The sequence below is a fragment of the Eschscholzia californica genome, unplaced genomic scaffold, assembly GCF_041429995.1.
Source record: "Eschscholzia californica isolate CP2 unplaced genomic scaffold, dmEscCali1.0.p SCAF_2, whole genome shotgun sequence".
NCBI lineage: Eukaryota > Viridiplantae > Streptophyta > Magnoliopsida > Ranunculales > Papaveraceae > Eschscholzia > Eschscholzia californica.
The window spans coordinates 30,098,622-30,117,662 of NW_028238309.1; the positions used below are offsets into that span (position 1 = coordinate 30,098,622).

The 19,041-nt window shown below is 38.3% G+C and overlaps 1 protein-coding gene across 1 annotated transcript; it reads left to right on the forward strand.

The window, feature by feature from the left end:
- The first annotated feature begins 7,860 nt into the window (after positions 1-7,860).
- Positions 7,861-18,684, forward strand: VCL1 (vacuoleless1 (VCL1)). The gene is made up of 15 exons (XM_086658256.1): positions 7,861-8,941; positions 9,370-9,660; positions 9,852-9,991; positions 10,671-10,776; positions 10,905-10,997; positions 12,905-12,994; positions 13,096-13,209; positions 13,374-13,481; positions 13,567-13,640; positions 13,748-13,802; positions 14,738-14,919; positions 16,618-16,747; positions 17,007-17,109; positions 17,685-17,782; positions 18,216-18,684. The coding sequence occupies exons 1-15, from the start codon at positions 8,165-8,167 to the stop codon at positions 18,372-18,374; spliced, it is 2,520 nt and encodes an 839-aa protein (XP_086514382.1). The 5' UTR covers positions 7,861-8,164; the 3' UTR covers positions 18,375-18,684.
- The last annotated feature ends 357 nt before the right edge of the window (positions 18,685-19,041 follow it).

Below are 19,041 nucleotides of genomic sequence, written 5' to 3' on the forward strand. Positions count from 1 at the left end.
ACTTAATCCAAGATGCTCCTAGCTAGGTTGTTCTCTGATATTTATGGGTGACGACATCTTTTATACTCCAAGTATTTTTTAGATGTGTGGGTAAACATCAATCATCTTCATGATCGATCTTATATTTTTAAACAGAAGTATTTCTCTCATGTTTGCTTTCGCTCATCAGAGTTTCTAAATTCTGAATTTTGTTTGGCAGTTATCATGCGAGATGGGTATAATATTTCTCTAAGAGTTCTTCTATTCTGATCTCTTCAAAAACTCCTTTTGAACAAGTCTCATCATCTCTTTGATCTATTGCTATAGACTTCGATGCCCTAATTTATTTACCCTCATCTATTGTCTTATTGAGTCAGTTCTTTAACTGTTTTGACATTCCTAATGTTCTTCTCAACCCCAGTATGTTCCTACACACATGACCTGAAACAATCTTGTTTCACTCCCACTTACCTTCTTGTCGATCAAGACTTACCATTCTTACTCTTATCTCTTTGGACTCTCAGTCCAATTTCAGAGTGGTTCTGCTATAGTATGTGTGAATCTTCTTAGGACTCATCCGGGGTTTTGAGCAAATATCGAGAAACCTCCTTAACTCATTAAGAAGTTTCACGGCGAGTAATTCCTTACTCCCAATTATAGCGAGTAACTTCTTTGCTCCCATTGATAGCTCTCTTCGAATCATTCGAATATTTTCCTCCCACTTGTCTTCTTTAAAAGACCCTTTCTTTCAAATACGACACCATCGAGAGCAACAATCTAATTGTGTTTTGATGATTTGCGGGAAAACCCCGTTATTCTTCTTCCGAAAAACCTATGTCTAAAAGGTTTTAGACTTTGAATAAAAGACTGGTTTTAGAACTCTTTCTATAATTCATACTTGTATGTACTGATGTCAAAAAATGGCTTCCCGTTAGATCAACATGAAATAGGGAGTTGATGCATAACAACCTCCGTTATGTATGAATCCTCCGTTATGTTGGGGATTGATTAGCTCTGTGTTCCTGCTTCCAACTCTGCTTCCTGCTCCGCTTCTCTTTGTTCTAACTCCTGACTCCTGTTCCTTGCTCCTTGTTCCAGCTTCTTGCTCCTGTTCGTCTGTTCCTGACGGGGGAAAACCTGCAAAGGGTTCGAAACCGCTCCGATGCTCAAGGCAGTCAGGGTGCTATTTGCCGTAAAAGAATGAATATTGATTGATCCTTTTTGGGGGGGGCGAGTTATGAGAACTTTGAGTTTTTTGTGATCATTTTAGGTAAAGAGATCGTGCCCTGTGAAGGACAATGTGGGGACCTTTTATAGGTGATGTTAGGCCGACTGTGATTAGTGGCGGTGGTGAGGCGGTTGCCATCAAATCGAACAGAAAGTTCCCTCTCTTGAGTATCTAGGGTTTCTCTCAGAATCTATCTCGGATCTTTGATAAGTGGAAGTTCCTAAGTTCAAGGATTCCTCGTACATATCTTGCCGGTGTAATAGACTCTAAAGTGGAAGTTTCTTCCTTTAGATATGTAGAGTCCAAGCTAACTTAAACACTTTGAGATGTGTAGCCGACTGAGATCTTTCTAGAAGTTTCGGGATTAAGTCGATAGGTCGCTTGGCGTTGCTGTCTCCCCAGTTCTGGGCGTAAGACACTGGTCGAACCTGTGTGGACCCCCCTCACTCCTTTGAAGATCCCAGGGATGATCTATCCATGCCTAGGGCGTCTTGTAGGGTTGGTTTCTTCTGGCCGACCTCCCTGTTAGGGGAACATTCGGTGGACCATCAGGAGCTCAGCGGTCCTGCTGCCTTAAGGCGGCTTGACCTTGTTGACTTCAGGTCTGATCTTGACTCTTCGGACGTTAGTCAACGTCTGGACATTTTATGCATCATCAGTATGGATTCATTTATTCACTATAGCTTTTCTAGGTTTTAGTGGGTCGGCAAATGTGTATTAGACTTTTGTTTTGGAAGATTATATGACTTTTAGACTTATGATCTCATCATAATCTTTGGTCAAATTGATCCTTTAGTCTATTCTAGTCACATTAATCATATTGTCTATCATGAATTTCAATTATTAATTGACCTTTGTTTTGTCATAAGAGATCTTGTCAAATTTCTTTATTTGAACCATAATTAACTATTGTTGAGAGATTCGTGATCAAGCAACTTTAGCTTCATCCATGTTCTTTCAAATTTATTTAACCAGATTCGAATAAATAGATTGGATTGTTTGGTATAATTGTTTAAAAGTTAAATATGCATCCTTTAAGAACATCATACAATACTACATACTTTATTTACTTCCATAATCTCATTACAGAGTCGATGTTCATAAAAGGAAAAAGGAAAAAGGAAAAAGAGAACTAAAACTAATTAAAGTAATGCCAATAGAGTCTATGATCCTTCTTGAGCAATTCTAGCAACTCTTGCTTCCTTAGCTTTTAACAGGTTCATCTCCTCTTCAATAAATACTCAGCTCCCATTTGCTCTTGTCATTCATAATGAAAAGAACTTTTTAGATATCCAATACCTTAAAAGGAAAAAGTACTTTTAATTGAATGAACTTTTAATATTTTTACCTTGAGCCAAAACCACGGTTCCGTTCTTTTTGTCTTCCAAGAATTTGGGACAGTTTCTCTTCCAATGACCTGTGCCATCGCAATAGAAACACTTGGAATCAGATTGAGCACCTTTGGTCTTGGCAACTTGTTTGCCTTTCCCTTCGCTCATTTTCTTCTTCTTGAATTTATGCTTTCCTTCCTTCTTAAATCCCTTGTCCTTTTGAACCATCAGAACTTCTTTCTTAGTTTCGACTATTGCGATATTCTCTTCCGCTGTTTGGAGCATAGCGTGTAGTTCGTCTAGAGATCTATCCCATCCATTCATGTTGTAGTGCATTCTAAACTGATTGAACCCATTATGAAGTGAATGCAGGATAATATCAGTGGCGAAATCCCGGCCATTGTCAAGTCCAAGTCGAGCTAGTTTCTCAAAAAGACTAATCATTTTAGAAACATGTGGCCCTACAGGCTTTCCCTTTTCAAGGCACATATCCAATATTGCCCTCGAAGTTTCATACCTTTCCATTCTCGACTTCTTTTGGAACAAATTCCTAAGTTGTCGTATCATGGTATAAGCATCCATCTGAATGAACTTATCCTGAAGATTAGGTTCCATGGTTGCTAACATAAGGCATATTACGGGTTCAGACTTCTTTTGAAGATTTTTCTCCAGATCCTTCTCTTGATCAGTCGAATCTTCATTGATTATCAGAATAGGTGTGTCTAAGATGTTTGCATTGTTTTTCAGATCTGAGGATGAGTCCCAGCTTCTGCTCCCAAACAATGAAGTTATCTCCATTCATCTTTTCTTTCTCTAGAAGCCAACGTATGTTGGTGGAGTCTTTCGATGTCATAATTAAACTACATGTAAGAAACGCGAAAGTGACTTAAACTTGTTATCCTGGCATAATACTTAATTTGCCTATATTATTTATATATATTGTCCCCTAAGAATAATATAATTCCAAGATCCCATTCCTTTGAAATTAAGCGTACTTTGGCACTGCCCTTAACTCGTCTTCCTGGGTGAGTAACATTTAACTGATCATACTCTTATGATTCTCGGTTGACTAATTTCACACATGAGTGTCAAATTGTCCTTTAGCCCCGAAACCCAAAACCCTTTTGCTGACTCGTTGAGAATAACCATTTAGACATGTAAACCTCTTCATAGATCTACCTGTATTGTCCCGAGATAAAAGATGGTACCCTGCTTTGGCACACCTACCATCGATGAACAAGGGCTCAACAGGTGTCTTAATCTGGGTGGGCTCTACTCAAAGTTCTTTTCTGGACTTGATACGTAATTTATCAGGTTGCGTTACTGTCAACTCTAGGATAACTATTCATGATTTATTAAGTAAAAGTTTATGTGGGTTTGTATAATGATTTATTAAATCTTAGTATAGCCCCTAAAAGATCTCATCCTTTAGGTTATTTCTTGTTCGCCTATATATAGTTCGTTTGGATTCATATCCTTGAACCTTCATTGATTACTCCCACTTGAACCATGATCTCATCGTTCAGTTCGTCAATGGATTCTAAGGCCCTATACTCTAAGTATTATTCGGGCACATTCACTTGTGCTTAAAAACAAGAAAAGATTTATTATCTAAAGGTATACTAATCTACGCAATCACATACATTCATACATACAATAATATGACATTCATAATTAAAAACAAAGTATGTATCCTAGATTCGTTTCTACGTTTGCTAAGTTTCGTATAGCTAATCGTGGGAAATTGTGACATATCTATGTCTAGTGGGCTCTAAAGTTTATTTTCGTAAAATTCAGACTAAAGGCACATTATGTTTCTTCCTTAATGATTTCCAAAATCGATTCAAGAAAAAACTCCATTTTGGCCCTCCGATGGGCCGGGCCAATGTCGGAAAAATATGTTTGGAACCGGGAGAAAAAGGTTCGAAAAACTCCCACTCGGGTCAAGGCCCAAAAGCCCTCGAGTCAAACTCGAAAAGACCCAAGTCAACCCTTGTCATAGTCCCTTGATTAGTCTTGGGGTCAACCCTAGACTTGTCTCGGATCAGCGTAGTCATAGGCCGGACCTAGGGACAACACGTTCCCATCGTGTTCTGTCCTTCTGTCATACGCGTCCTAGCCTAGCTAGACGCGTCCTGGTCGGGTCAGATGCGTCCTAGACGCTTCTGACCTAGGACAGACCATGGGCATCTCAGATGAGATGCCTCGGATGCGTCCTAGACGCGTCTAGACCATCGGGTCTTTGTTGTGCCCTCTCGGATGCTAAGTCCAAGAGGTGTTGGAACAGTGAGACGCGTCCTTGATGTGTCTCGGGCTAGGACAGCACACGGGCTATCTTGGATGCAAGGTCCGAGATGCCTTGGTGTATCATAGTCGCGTCCTAGACGCTTCTGTGCACAGACGGCATAGGCCTCTCGGTTGAGATGCCTCTGGACGCGTCCTTATGGTTGCTCCAGACGCGTCCTAAACGCATGTGGATGCTCCAGTCGCATCCTAGGTGCGTCTGGAAGCTTCCAAACGCATCCTAGATGCTTCCGGTAGCTCAAGACGCATCCTAGATGCGTCTGCACTTGCGTCCAGGGTCTCGGTCCTAGACTGAGACCAACTAGGATTCCCCAGACGCGTCTGTCTCGGACAATCTTAGCCCGTCTTGGACTGGGATATCCCAGACGCGTCCTAGTCCAGATCGGACTAGGAATCCAGGTCCTTCACGGACTGGGATTTCCAGTCCGTGTGCCACCCCGTCTCGAACTACTGGTCCGGTCCGGACGCGTCCTGGTCGGTCCGGCCAGTTGGGTTTCTAAAATTTTTTGGAAACCCTAATGTTCCTTCATCCTTCTTCTTCGTTTTTAGTTATACAAGCTGTTGTTAGGTACGGTTTTTGATGAATTCACTACCAAATTTTCTGAATTTAGATGATTTTTATCAAAATCTTTTAAACCTAAAGCTAGTTTTCAAAAACCCTTTCCAAAAAACTAAGATTTTAGTGTTTTAGGTCATTGAATCCCATCCAAAAACCCTAATTGATCTAATCAAAGCATGTTTAAATCTCTATTCAAACACAACTATCTAGCCAAAGATAGTTCATGCAAACGGCTCGTGATGCCAGTATTGGGTTTTGTGTGTATCTAATACAACTATCTAATGTTCTATGCGGAATCTCAAATATCATATGTTTAACACTAGATTACCAGGATCGATATACAAGAACTAATCAATGAACTAGAATGGAAAGATGATTACCTTTAATCGCTTTCCCACGAACTAAATCCCGACCAATATTCGGAAGATAAGAGCTCCAATTGTAGCTCCTCTACTTGAGACACCGAGTGTATGACTTGAACTCCCTCCTTCGAGTCAGCTAGGACCTTCTTGAAGGTTGAGATGAAGAACTCCTTCTTCTTGACTAGATAATTGAGAAAAACTCATTTTCTCTCTCTTAGAGAACTCTCTCCCTCTCTCTGAGAATAACACACTGAACTGCTTTTCAGTTGGCTAGGTTTTCGATTCTCTTTCAATTCTCCTCTAGTTGAATTCCCCTTTAGGTTGTGTAATTTGGTCCATATATAGAAATCCCTAGAATAGGTGTTTGACCCAAACTAGGATTCATAAAGACCTAATTATAAGGTATTTACCCAAAATACCCTTTTAGGGTTCCTTCAGTGTGGCCGACCAACATAGCCCCTTTATGGGCTTTCTTGGCCGGCCCACTTGGGACCTAACCGGCCATATGATGGCCGGCCCACTTGGGACCTAACCGGCCATAAGATGGCTGACCCCTTGCTTAGGTCAGCCATCACATGGCCGGCCCACCTTTAGCCTTCCTGGGCCTGGATGTGTGTGTATGTGTTCGGACTCCTCCGAACTTACTTGGCCTTACCAATAATGGATCCAATCCACTTATTTGCTAATCTCTCACTAGTCAATTCTCTCCGTTCGAACCATCGCTCTTATGTGTAACCCTTGTAGGATCCGGTCTGTGTTAGCCGCGGATTACCAAAGTTATCCGACGATCGTAAGCGGCTTCTAGCTAAGCATTACGACCCCTAATTCGACCGCACTAATGATCTTCCGACTAAGGTCATCATGATCCTATTCGCCAAATTGTACGCATTGACGTCTTGGTCGAAGGACATTCCTCCAGAAGGATACCATTCCTTCAGACCGAGGGAATATATCCTTCATTAGCACCCGTTGACTTTTGAGATACTTACTCTATTCGGACTGAACCTAGTCCGAACTGGTTCAGACTGTCCACACTGAACTGGTTCAGACTGTCCCCTCCGACCCAAAACAGGGAGCCCCAGGTTTTATGTTTTTTCTGTTCGGACTTCCCCTTCCGACTCGTTTCAGAAATATAAAAAAAAATAATTACATCAACTTAAATTACCATATATCATTCAACCACAACATCCATCCAAAACATCCAAAATGTCATCCTAAATATTATCCAAAATATCAACATCCAACCGAAATAAATTAACCCAGTTTCCTATGCTTCTTTTCTTAACCTCTTTCTCCCAAATGTTTTCTTTGTAACTAGCCTTCTCTGATTCTCAAATTTCGGTCACCAAAACTATATCTTCTTCATCGTCTTCCTCTGTTGTGTAACAACTAATTCTTCGCTCGGAACCGTAGTATCAACTCCCATTCGACTCTGAACTCTACGAGCCCTTTCGCTTCTGGTAGGATGAACATGCTCAGCATGGAAATAAAGGAATAACCTAGGGTGGAGAATTAACACAACTAAGAAAAACAAATAAGGGAATGAACAAGACACACACAGTTCAGACTGAACCCACCGAACGAATTCAGACTGTCCCCACCTAACTGGTTCGAGTCCGATCGTACACAGAGTTAAAGTCGAAAGTATTCAACCCAAATCACTACAAATTTTCCATAAACAACCATTATATAAGTACTTCCTAGTATTATGAACATGTAAATCACAAATAAACTTCCTTTACTGAGATGAATCGAAGAAAAACTAAAAATTTATAATCTTACCTAAAATGAAGATTGAAGGTGGATCTGCCCTTCTACACCACAAATGAAGCAAGGTGTGCAAGAGAAAGGTCGAGAGGTGAAGGAACTTCTTGTTCGAGCAAGAAATGAAGAAATCGAGTTGAAACGGTTGCTCTCTCTGTCTCAGCAGCTCTCGGTTTCAAAATTAAGGCAGAATGAGAACGGTTGGAGATTTGGGCTCGAGATTGAATAGTGACTGTTGGGTGCTTACGGGTGCCTCCTGCTCATCCGTACCGGGGGCTAATAGAGGGTGGGTGCTAACAGCAGGTTCAACGGGTGCTTTTAGCCGCTCCCAACAAATTAAAGTGGATCGGAGGCCTCTAGTTTGGGAGCTTCACTTTGAGTTGCCTCCAAAAAATCTCCCAAAATTTTAGAGGCTGCCAAAATGAGACGGAGTTTCTATCGGGCTTGCCCAGGGAAGGGATTACTGTCGGGCTAGCTTAGTAGCTTTTCAACCGTACCGCGCAAGTTAGCACAAAACTACTTTCAATCATACAAAAGAATTCCTGCAATTCGAGTGGCATCAATGATCTTCCTCTTCTCCAAAGGAACACATATCTCATAATTAACTGAAACCCTAATACTAAATTTTTCATCCGTCATGACAGCCGTCTCGGTAGCTGCCGAATGGCAACTCCTCTTCGATCGCTACTACCGAAAACCCGAGATCTACAAAATGCAATGGAACGTAGTTCTTGCTCGTAACAAAATAGCTTGTGCTCCTTTTGGTGGTCCGATCGCTGTTATCCGCGATGATGCTAAAATTGTGCAACTTCTCGCTGAATCTGCTCTACGAAAACTCCACATCTATAATTCAGCTGGAATCCTTCTTTCATCAACCAGATGGGACCGTTCTGGTGGTCGTCTTATTGGTATGTCATGGACAGATGATCAAATTCTGGTTTGTGTAGTTCAAGATGGAACAGTTTATAGATTTAATGTTCATGGTGAAATTCAAGAACCTAATATCTCATTAGGGAGGGAATTTTTGGAAGAAAATGTTGTTGAATGCGTGTTTTGGGGGAATGGGATGGTCTGTTTAACTGAAGGCAACCAGATCTACTGTATTTCTGATTTTAAAAACCCTAAGCCATGTAAACTTGCTGACCCTCTTTTAGAGGAATTTCCGCTTTGTATTGCTGTGATCGAACCTCAGTATACTATGTCTGGGAATGTTGAAGTGCTTCTTGCTGTTAATGATTATGTTTTGGTTGTGGACGAAGATGGAGTACAGCAGATCGGTATCGGAATTGGTCCTTTGCAGAAAATGGTGATGTCTGAGAATGGAAAGTTTGTTGCATTGTTTACACATGATGGAAGGCTTCTTGTTGTTTCCACTACAGATTTCGACCGACCATTGTTTGAGCATTCTTGCGAGGCAAGTCTTTATTTTAATTGACATGTAATAGTTAATGGTAAAATTAATAACATGAAGGCCAGAAGAGGTAATAGTGATATTAAGGTAGGAGCTGACCTTAAGACTTATTGATACAGGGATTATGGATAGAAGCGTATTTTCATTTCTCAAAATAAGAGAAGAATGATAGTTAAAAGAACATCAATGTATAAGGTAAATGACAGGCTAAAACACCATGCTAGAAAGAAGAAAATGAAACAACCCCAAAACTTAGTAAAGTTACAAAAATTGAAATGAAGCTTAATTTTCTCGCTTACTCCAATATTGCAATAAATGGATGCACCCTTTGGCCCTTTCTCATTTATGGTACCAATTGCTGCAACTGAAAACTCTTCTGCCTATTATAGAATCCATCAAATGATAGTTGTTTAAATGTCATATTTGTGCAGTCGGCTTTACCTCCTGAGCAGTTAGCTTGGTGCGGTGTGCATAGTGTGGTTCTTTATTCGGATGATATGATTTTGATGGTTGGTCCTTACGGTGATCCAGTCCGCTATCTGTATGATGATCCAATCATTCTCATTCCAGAGTGTGATGGTGTGAGGATACTTTCAGATACAAGTATGGAATTCTTACAACTAGTCCCTGAATCCGTTGTGTCTATCTTTAAAATTGGAAGCACGGAACCTGCAGCACTGTTGTATGATGCCTTGGATCACTTTGACAGGAAAAGTGCCAAGGTATGCTTGCTACTGCACAAAATACGAAAGTACTTGTTTCATAAGTTTATCTTTCTTGGATACACATACTCTTTATGGTGGGCTTCATTACTTCATGTTCTCGTGAAGCAAATCAAGCAGCAATTTGTTTTCAAAGTTATAAAACATTTTAATCCTTGAGAAAAGTTACTTAAACTCTACCATTCTGACAGGCGGATGAAAATTTAAGATTGATTCGCTCCTCCCTGCCTGAGGCAGTGGAAGCCTGTATTGATGCTGCTGGTCATGAATTTGATGTTTCACGCCAGCAAACTCTACTAAGAGCTGCCAGTTATGGTCAAGCTTTTTGCAGGTTCGTTCCAGAAGATACTGTGGTATTTGGCTTAATTAAACATATTATTTTTAACTAGAGAATATAGTTTCATGTATAATGTAGTTTCTATGTAGCACTGTGGTAGCAAGAAGGGAAAAACTGCAAACAACCCTTGGTTGGAGCGGTAAGAGGTTTAGTCTTCCAATCTAGAGGTCAAGGGTTCAAGGTATGCTGACAATTCAAAAAAAAAAGAAGGGAAAAACTGGGATTGAATGACCTCATGGAGAAATCCTTCTTAAGACTCCTAATGGTCCCTAATCCAACTATCTCGAGGGACACCAATAAGGCAAAATGGCAAATAACTTGTTTGGTCTCCTAAAAACCTTAGAAACTAAGATAACAGGGACCAACTTGTGAATAAATGATACTAATTTCACTTAGAATTCTTGTCCGTCAGTAATTTTAGGTGCTGATATTGTAAGAACCCTGCTTCAGTTGTTAGAGGTTTGCTACTGATATTATATTAAAACAAACTATTACTTGTCCAAAGTATTGACAGTATCTTGCTCGATCGTAACTCCTATGTTACCGCAGTTGCATGATCAAGATTATTTCATTCTACATAATTCAATGTTTACGGTCCTAAACAAAATGCCTTTTTTTAAATATATATTTTCTGATTGTGTTCTCGGTAACGATATCCAGTTGGCTTTGGCAGCCATCTTCAACGTGATCGGTTTCAAGAAATGTGCAAACTGTTACGCATGTTAAATGCTGTGCGCAACTATGAGACCGGGATTCCTCTTACTATTGAGCAATACAAGGTCAATACTCTGAATTTGATAAGATTTTTTCATGTTCTTGTGTTATGATTCTTTTTATATTCTTATCTTTTTGGATCGATGCAGTTCATGTATCAGTTTGGGATAACCGCGCGATAATTCTTTTTCAGATGCTCACAGCACCAGTATTAATTGGTCGACTGATTAACTCCCACCAACACCTTCTTGCACTACGTATTTCAGAGTATTTTGGGTTGAACCAGGTAGTCTATCTCTTATTAGGCTTCATTACTTTACAAATACCATGAGCATTGTATTTGAAGAGGCTTCATCTGCTTTCCTCTTTTGTACATCTGCTGTGCACTCTTTTTAATTGGTTATTTTTACCAACTATAGAGGCATTACTTATATAAATTCAAGATGTGGAAGTTGTAAATTTAGCCAATTGTGTGAACAGAAGCGAAGGCTTATTTGTTACTCCCTCCGTCCACATTTCTATGTCCTAATTTCCTTTTCAGTTTGCCCATTTTTGAAGTCCTAGTTCTAAATGTAGAGTATAAGAGTTTTTACTCTTTCCAACAATAGCCGGTACTATAAGTATAATGGGAAATCTTTTACTCTTTCATTAATTTGTTGTATAAAGGTTAAAAAGGACAAAACTGGGTTATGCTTTATTGCTTTTAATGTGATCAAACAAATTAATGACATTCCCTTAATAAGTTGAGTTTTCAAAATAGAACAAATGTGGACGGAGGGAGTACTTGTGTTTCTCATATTACTTCAAAAGTGCTAGTATATGCTTACCTTCTGTTCTTTAGTTCTTAATTTGATTCTTTCTTTCACTCATTGTGTTGGATGCTGGGGCAATCAGCAGATATGCGTCGAAATAACATGTATATTCATGTCTATCAGAAAAATATTGAATTTACAAGTACATTTACGTTCCAAAGAGGATAGTTGAATTTTGATTTCTATATTTCCTTTTCTGGGGTGAGAGTGCTTTTAGAGGGCCAGAGCAGGGCTCAAACTCTCTCTCCTCTAGCTCCCGTACTGGTTCAAGTGTCTGCTCCATCTCCTGTTCAACTCGGCTTCCTTCACTTACAAAGAAGAACGGATCCCTATTTTCTTCAGCGACTTGCCTACCCATCAAGCCTCCGTATCTGCTTGCCATAGAGCATGTAACTAGGGTGGGGAGGGGGGGGGGGGGGGGGGGGGGGGGGGGGGGGGGCGATCAAGGGGACTGCCTGCTTAAGCACACTTACATAAGTCGAGAGACCCCTTGCTGCCTAGAAATCCAAACAACAGAAACTTTACTGAAGGGAAAGTTATAATCTTTACTAAAACGAGTGGGAATATTTGGGCTGGAGGCTCTGAGATGGACGAAAAGACATAAAGGTTCATAAATTACTTCTTAACATCCCAGACCGTCTACGAGAGTTTCTAAAGCCTGTGTTGTAGCTATCAATCTTGCCTTGGTCGTTGTTATTCATTTTGAGCTACGGGATCCTTGTGGTCCAGGTTAGGAACAGATCCTGCACCTCTTAGAATGGCCAGATGGTATTGGTAATGTAGAAATTGGTGGTTGCGTTACTTACGTGTCACATATCTCAGTCAAGGACGGTACCATTCTATGGGTATGGAACATCCCACATCGTCCATAATATTGTCTAGATAGAGTTTGGCTACAGGTGATATGGTTGCCTTAGCCATTGCCCTGACTTTTGGGCTGTAAAAGTTTCTCGTGATTCGAGTTAAGGAACAAAACCTTGTGTTAGTTTGGTGGCCGAGGGGCTCAGAAGGTACACATATGTAATGGACCGACGGCTGCGGGTTTCACGTACTTCACCTTTATTATGTTTATTTCTTGAAAAGGAAGAATAAGCTTGAAAATATGGTTATTTTGCTATCTGTTTTGAAGTATGCAACTGCTACTTCATGGTTGGTTATGATACTTGCATCTCGAGAAACTTCTTTACATTATGCACCCTATTACTCAACAACTTATGTTGTGTTTCTTCTGTACAGGTTGGATAGTCTCATGACTGTGCTCAATTTCTCCTTAATTTATTGATGTATTTGGATTTGTTAATTTTCTTGCATTTATGAATAATGCCTGCATTTACTTCATGTATTTTGTTTTCTAAGTTGCCCCACAATTGATCTTGTGTAGGAGGTTGTTATAATGCACTGGGCATGCGCTAAAATAACAGCTTCATTAGCTATTCATGATGCTGCTCTTCTCGAAAGCTTGCTTAATAAGGTGGATGCCCCTACGCGTTACTTTGATTTACAATTTCTGCTTTTTCACATAGAGCATTTATTGTATTTTGTAACTTATACAATCAGATTTTCGGTTTTCAGCTTAAACTCTGCAAAGGCATATCTTATGCCGCAGTGGCTGCTCATGCAGACAAAAGTGGTCGTCGGAAGTTAGCTGCAATGCTTGTCGAACATGAACCATGTTCGTCCAAACAGGTCTGAATTATGTGCCGGAAATTTTTGTCGTAAAAATGTTCTTACTAATTATATTGGTTCACTTTCTTTTTCAAAAGTTTGAAAGGTGATACTACTAAAGTTCTTGGGGTTGTTGAAATTATATACTGAGTACTAACTACAAGAGGTCCGTAATGATGTTTCAGGTTCCTCTCTTATTAAGTATAGGAGAGGAGGATACAGCTTTAACGAAGGCTAGCGAAAGTGGTGATACTGACCTTGTGTATCTCGCCCTCTTTCATATTTGGCAGAAGGTATCTACTTTTGGCTAACTATCATGTTACTTTTGGTTAGCTTGTTTCTATTGTTTTTCATGTTATGTTTTTCTTGCATTTTCAGAGTGCTCCTCTGGAGTTTTTTGGGATGATCCAGGCAAGACCTCTGGCTCGAGATTTATTTACTATATATGCAAGGTACGATTTGGTGACTTCAGTTACATTTCGAGTTATTTTTGTAGGCTTCATATCAAAGGAATTACGACAGAAGAGTTACAGGTCATATAGTTCCTTTTTCTGTTCAGGTGTTACAAGCATGAGTTCCTGAAGGATTTCTTTCTTTCAACTGGACAGCTTCAAGTAAGTTTGAGTTGTCTGTTAGAACTCAATGTTTGAAAGTTTTTTGCTTGTGATGTAATCTATAGCATTTAAGTTTGTAGATTCAGCATGGAGAATATAACGAATGTTGTGCTGGTCAGTGGTTAAGAATTAAGGCAATTTTCGGAATTTCTTTGTGTGTTGAAGGGCTTCCCGCTCCCACCTAACAACTGTTCCAGCTGGTGCTGTCTCCTTGTCTGGGGCTCTGGGACCCAATGTCAGAAAGAACATTTTTTTGGCCTCAAGGTGGTTTCCTTTGGAAAAGGGAGGTATTGCCTTGAGGCTTGTGTCTTGACGTGTAAATGGCATACATAAAGTTTCAAAAGAAAAATGAACAACATTTATATAGAAAAGATAACATCACATAGTTTTCTTACTTTCAACCAATAACATAAAGTCTCGAGCGTTAAACAAAATCAATGTTCGCAGTGCTGCATAAATGCAATATAGTGTCTCCATTCTAAAGTCTAAACTCTAGTAAAAGGAACTCAACGACTTACCTGTGCTGGAAACTGTAGGAGCTCTATCTTGAAGGTTGAAGATTTGAGTTTCACTAATTTATTTAGTAAAACAGTAAAACCTAGCTCCTGACTCCCCTTCGTTATTTTCAGTGTCCAAGTACCCGAAATGGCAATATTACTACTAAAAAGTAATTTCCATGCTATGTTGGTTCTAACTGTTTGATGCACGAGTAGCTTGATGTTGATTCTTTTTTCAATTACACTTTACGTTTATCACATCTTTCACTAGTATTTTATATTTCTGATCGAGTATAAAATCTTATTTCCGTTGGTTGAGCAGCTAATCCTGTTCTTAGATACTAGCATGAAGAGCTAATTGCTCATAGTTGTGACTAATTTCTTATAGATGTTCTGTATCCATGAAAAACTGATAATTTGACCTTTTGTGGGTCAAAGGGTGTTGCTTTCCTGTTATGGAAGGAGTCCTGGGAACTAGGAAAGAATCCAATGGCAAGCAAGGGATCCCCACTTCATGGTCCACGGATAAAACTCATTGAGAAGGCCCACAGTCTTTTTGCTGAAACCAAAGAACACATATTTGAATCGAAGGCTGCTGAAGAACATGCGAAGTTGTTAAGGTAATACCTTCAGTTGTACACCCATATAAGACGGTCTTTGGTTTTGGTTAACATCTTCTAGTTTCTGTCCTCTTGGTTTTGTATTATGCATTTAAGAAAATGCATTTTCATGATAAGGTGAGAACTGCACTTTAAATTGCAACTGATAGCATAAGCAACGATGTTTTTGATTTATGGATGATTAAGAAAAGGTCAGAGATAAAATCTTATTCAAGGAGGACATACATAAGGAGTGATAAATAGACTTAATTTCACGTCGAAAAGTTTTAGCTCAAGTATCTGCCACCTGGTTAATTACCAAGCCATATATATTTATCAGTTTTTAACTGCTCATAATTTGAAAGTTCAGTTGATATGGCTAAAGCACTTGATTTCTCTATATTTAGCTGTAGATAGTCAAATTATATTGATTGTTTAAATTAATTTTCTGTTTTTTTTGTCGAAAATTTGAACCAATATATTAAAAAAAAATATGTACAAACAAGGAAAAGCATTAAAAAGGGACTTGTTAGTTGTTACATCATCCAAGCCTCCCAGTTAACTACCAAATCTATAAAATCTACATCTCTAAACTCCTTGAGGTTCCTAGACCATAGAAACAGTCTCTTTGATGCCCTCTATGTCAATTAATTTTCTTATCTTCTGTAAATGTTCTTCCTTGGAAGGTAATGAATTTCGGTTTTGGCATAAATTTTGGTCCGCGTGGAAATTGAAATATTTTGGTTAGTGGAAATAATTACAAATTCATGGTAATTCATAGAAATGGAGATGTATAAATGGTGGAAATATTATGGGAGGTGTTATTACAAAGTTAGGATACAATTTAAAGAGCGTGGAAATAACGTTGTGAAGTTCTAAACAATAATCTGCTGTATAAACTTGAAACTAATGCCTCTACGTTAGATACTCGTGCAAGAATCTAAGAGTTTGTTGTCAAAACTCAAAAGTACTGATAGTCCTTTATTTATTTAGTAAGTGCAAACAAAATTTGTTGCATTTTGTTAACCCCATAAAAATGATTGAAAACACTATAGTCTTCAACAAGGATTCAACTTTTTTTTTACTTTGGAATAATTTAAATACGTCGAGCGAAATATTCAAGTTACTTTAGTTTTTCTTTCTTTCTTTTTTTTATTAAATTTTGGTCGAGTCATTATTCATGCTGAAATTAATAGTGATTTCACCGTAACAATAAAGAAAGAAAACAACTTTGTATGTTGATCTTCATTTTGATTGTGGTTGAAAACCGAACCATTTCAACAATTTAGACCAAATATTTTTTAAATAAATACCATGCTTAGAAGTTGGTGTTGGGAGATCGACCCATTCATTGAGTCTCAATAGTTTTGTAGCAATACCTTGACTTGGTTTTGTGAAATTTTGGTCTTATCTGAATCTGCTTTTGCCTGTTTGATGTCTGGAAAAATAAATCCATAACCATTATAAAACTTGAGTTTCGGTTTCATGAAACTTCTTTTTTTCTTAATTTCTGTTTCTGAGATTTCGTAGTGATCTTATCATATACATTAACCAGTGAAATCCAACTGGAATGAAATCCTGCCTGGTAGCTAGTCCCCGGTTGGCCGACTAGTCACCGTTTCTGCTTTTTCGAGCTTAGTTCTTATGTGAACTAATATCATGAATTCTTACTAGGAGAGTAAACTTATTCTTTTATTTGCTAATACAAAAATTATGCAGAATGCAACACGAATTGGAGGTGACCAGTAAGCAGGCTATATTTGTTGATTCAAGTATTAGTGATACAATTCGAACATGTATTGTACTGGGAAATCATCGTGCTGCAATGAAAGTGAAATCTGAATTTAAGGTATGTAGTCCACACCTTATTATTTTCGCTTCTTTTAACTGGTGATGTTACTGAAGTGGTACTGGTTATTTCTTGATTGGACGGGCAAGGTGAAATTGGATCGAATCTTGATCTAACTTTTAAGGTTGTAATATAAAAATCCCTTCTGTCTGTTAACAGAGGGACTGTTGTCGATTTTCTTCTGAACACTAATCTACTGATGTTCATAATAAATTGATGGTAATGGTATTCTTCATATTAAATATAAATATATTTGTAGGTTTCTGAGAAGAGATGGTATTGGCTTAAAGTCTTTGCCCTTGCTACAATCCGAGACTGGGATGCACTAGAAAAGTTCTCCAAGGAGAAGAGACCACCTACAGGTGAGTTTTACTGTTGTTTGTATGTTGAAGGTATGCAAGTTATGTACCTGACAAAAATTATAGCTTTCTTAAATCCTAAGTCTATTTGATTTTGAATAAACTAGAATCTAGTCCCAATAACTGTAGTATGGAATGAACCTATGGAAGGACAGGAACAACAAAATCCTCAAGGATATGAACCTATCAAGCAATTTAGGTATAGAAGATGTGAAAGGAATTATTTTCCTTTCGGCAAGAAGCCTAGAAGCCTTTTAAGTCTTTATCTTTTACAGATGTAGTGGTTAACTGGGAGGGTATGGATATCGTAATATGTACCATGATCGTTAACCTTCTGTTGTAAATATTTTTTCGATATATTAATTCAAAGATTCAAAAAAAAAAGATGGAAACTCCAAGATGACAAATATATCAAAACTTTCTATGCGGTGACATGTTTGTTTGGGATATAGGAGTATGTTTTATTTTAACAACGGATTTGCTTAGTAAGGATTAAGTTGTTTAACTCCATTCGAATGTTATATAGTCAGACAATTAGATAAACTTATGTTTGGGTTTATTTATTTGATATCAAGTAGGTTACAAACCTTTTGTGGAGGTTTGCGTTGACGCAGATGAGAAAAACGAAGCTCTAAAATACATCCCAAAACTCTTAGATCCCAGAGAAAGAGCTGAGGTATTTTTCACCCTTCTTTTCGCTTGTATATTTATTACCTGCTAGCATTTGTCGCATATCACCTTTAATGAGGAAAGCCGTTTAAAAAATTATTTACCATTTTCGATTTTCATGTCATTTTAGAAATAATAATTATATTTTAAGCAAATTTATGATATGAGTAAAGTTGTAGTTTAGTGGTTAAGTGTTTAGATTTGCAGTAAGAGGTCTACGGTACAAATCCTTCTTTCGACATAACTAAAAGTTTTATTTATTTTTTCTAACATGCACTATGTAGAGCCCACAACAGTAATTAATAATGGAACTTTGTAAGCAGCTTCTGTTATATTCAGTTGGAGAACTTTGTAAATAATTAATTTACTGGTTCATTAATAGAAAGAATAATTAAATTTCTCATCATGGGTTCAATGCTTACATCGAACTTCTCTTCCAGTTTTATGATCGTATTGGTATGGCAAAAGAGGCAGCAGCTTCTGCATCCCAGGCAAAAGATAGTGAGTTACTTGGTGGGTTAAAGCTAACTTTCGGTCAGAATACAGCTGCTTCATCTATATTCGACACCTTGAGATCCTCTTTCCAAGGTGTTTCTTAACGAAGGCTCTTTGTAGGACAACACCAGTTTTTCTCTTTCCTCTTTTATTTGGTAATTGTTGTTACATAGACTGCAGTACTTCAGGGCTCCGACATTGTCTCTTTGTAGGACAACACCGTCCGGGAAACTTGGAATCACTGAAACAGCTATATTATGGTTGTCTTTTTGGGTTCCTCATCTTAAAGTTACCCAATCAATAGATCCAATTGTTTATATACCTTAACATACTTGTTGATATGGATTCAAACGTGACTGGCTTTTGTTTCCAAGTTTATTATATTAAAGATTTGTGTGTACTACTTTTTATGCATATACTCGTATAGGAATCTGTCCAATCAATGGGGAAACTTCTGGGGACTCGCTTCTCTTGGAAATTCGAATTTTGTGTTTGGTTAGTTGATATTCCTTCAGCTTATTAATCTGCTGATCCTATCACCGTGAAACTCTTTTTTTTTTAGATGCTGTTTTCGACAAAATCTGAATCACATTCGTGTGCAATTTTGTTGTTTTGCACTTTTTATCAATTTGACGGGCAGGATAATAAAACAAATTTATCTTAAGACATGATCTTACTGGAGAAGTACGAGAACTTAAATTATACACATAAAATGAAGATTCCAACTTTCACAAAAAAAAAACAGCACCTCAATATTAACACTCTGAATGG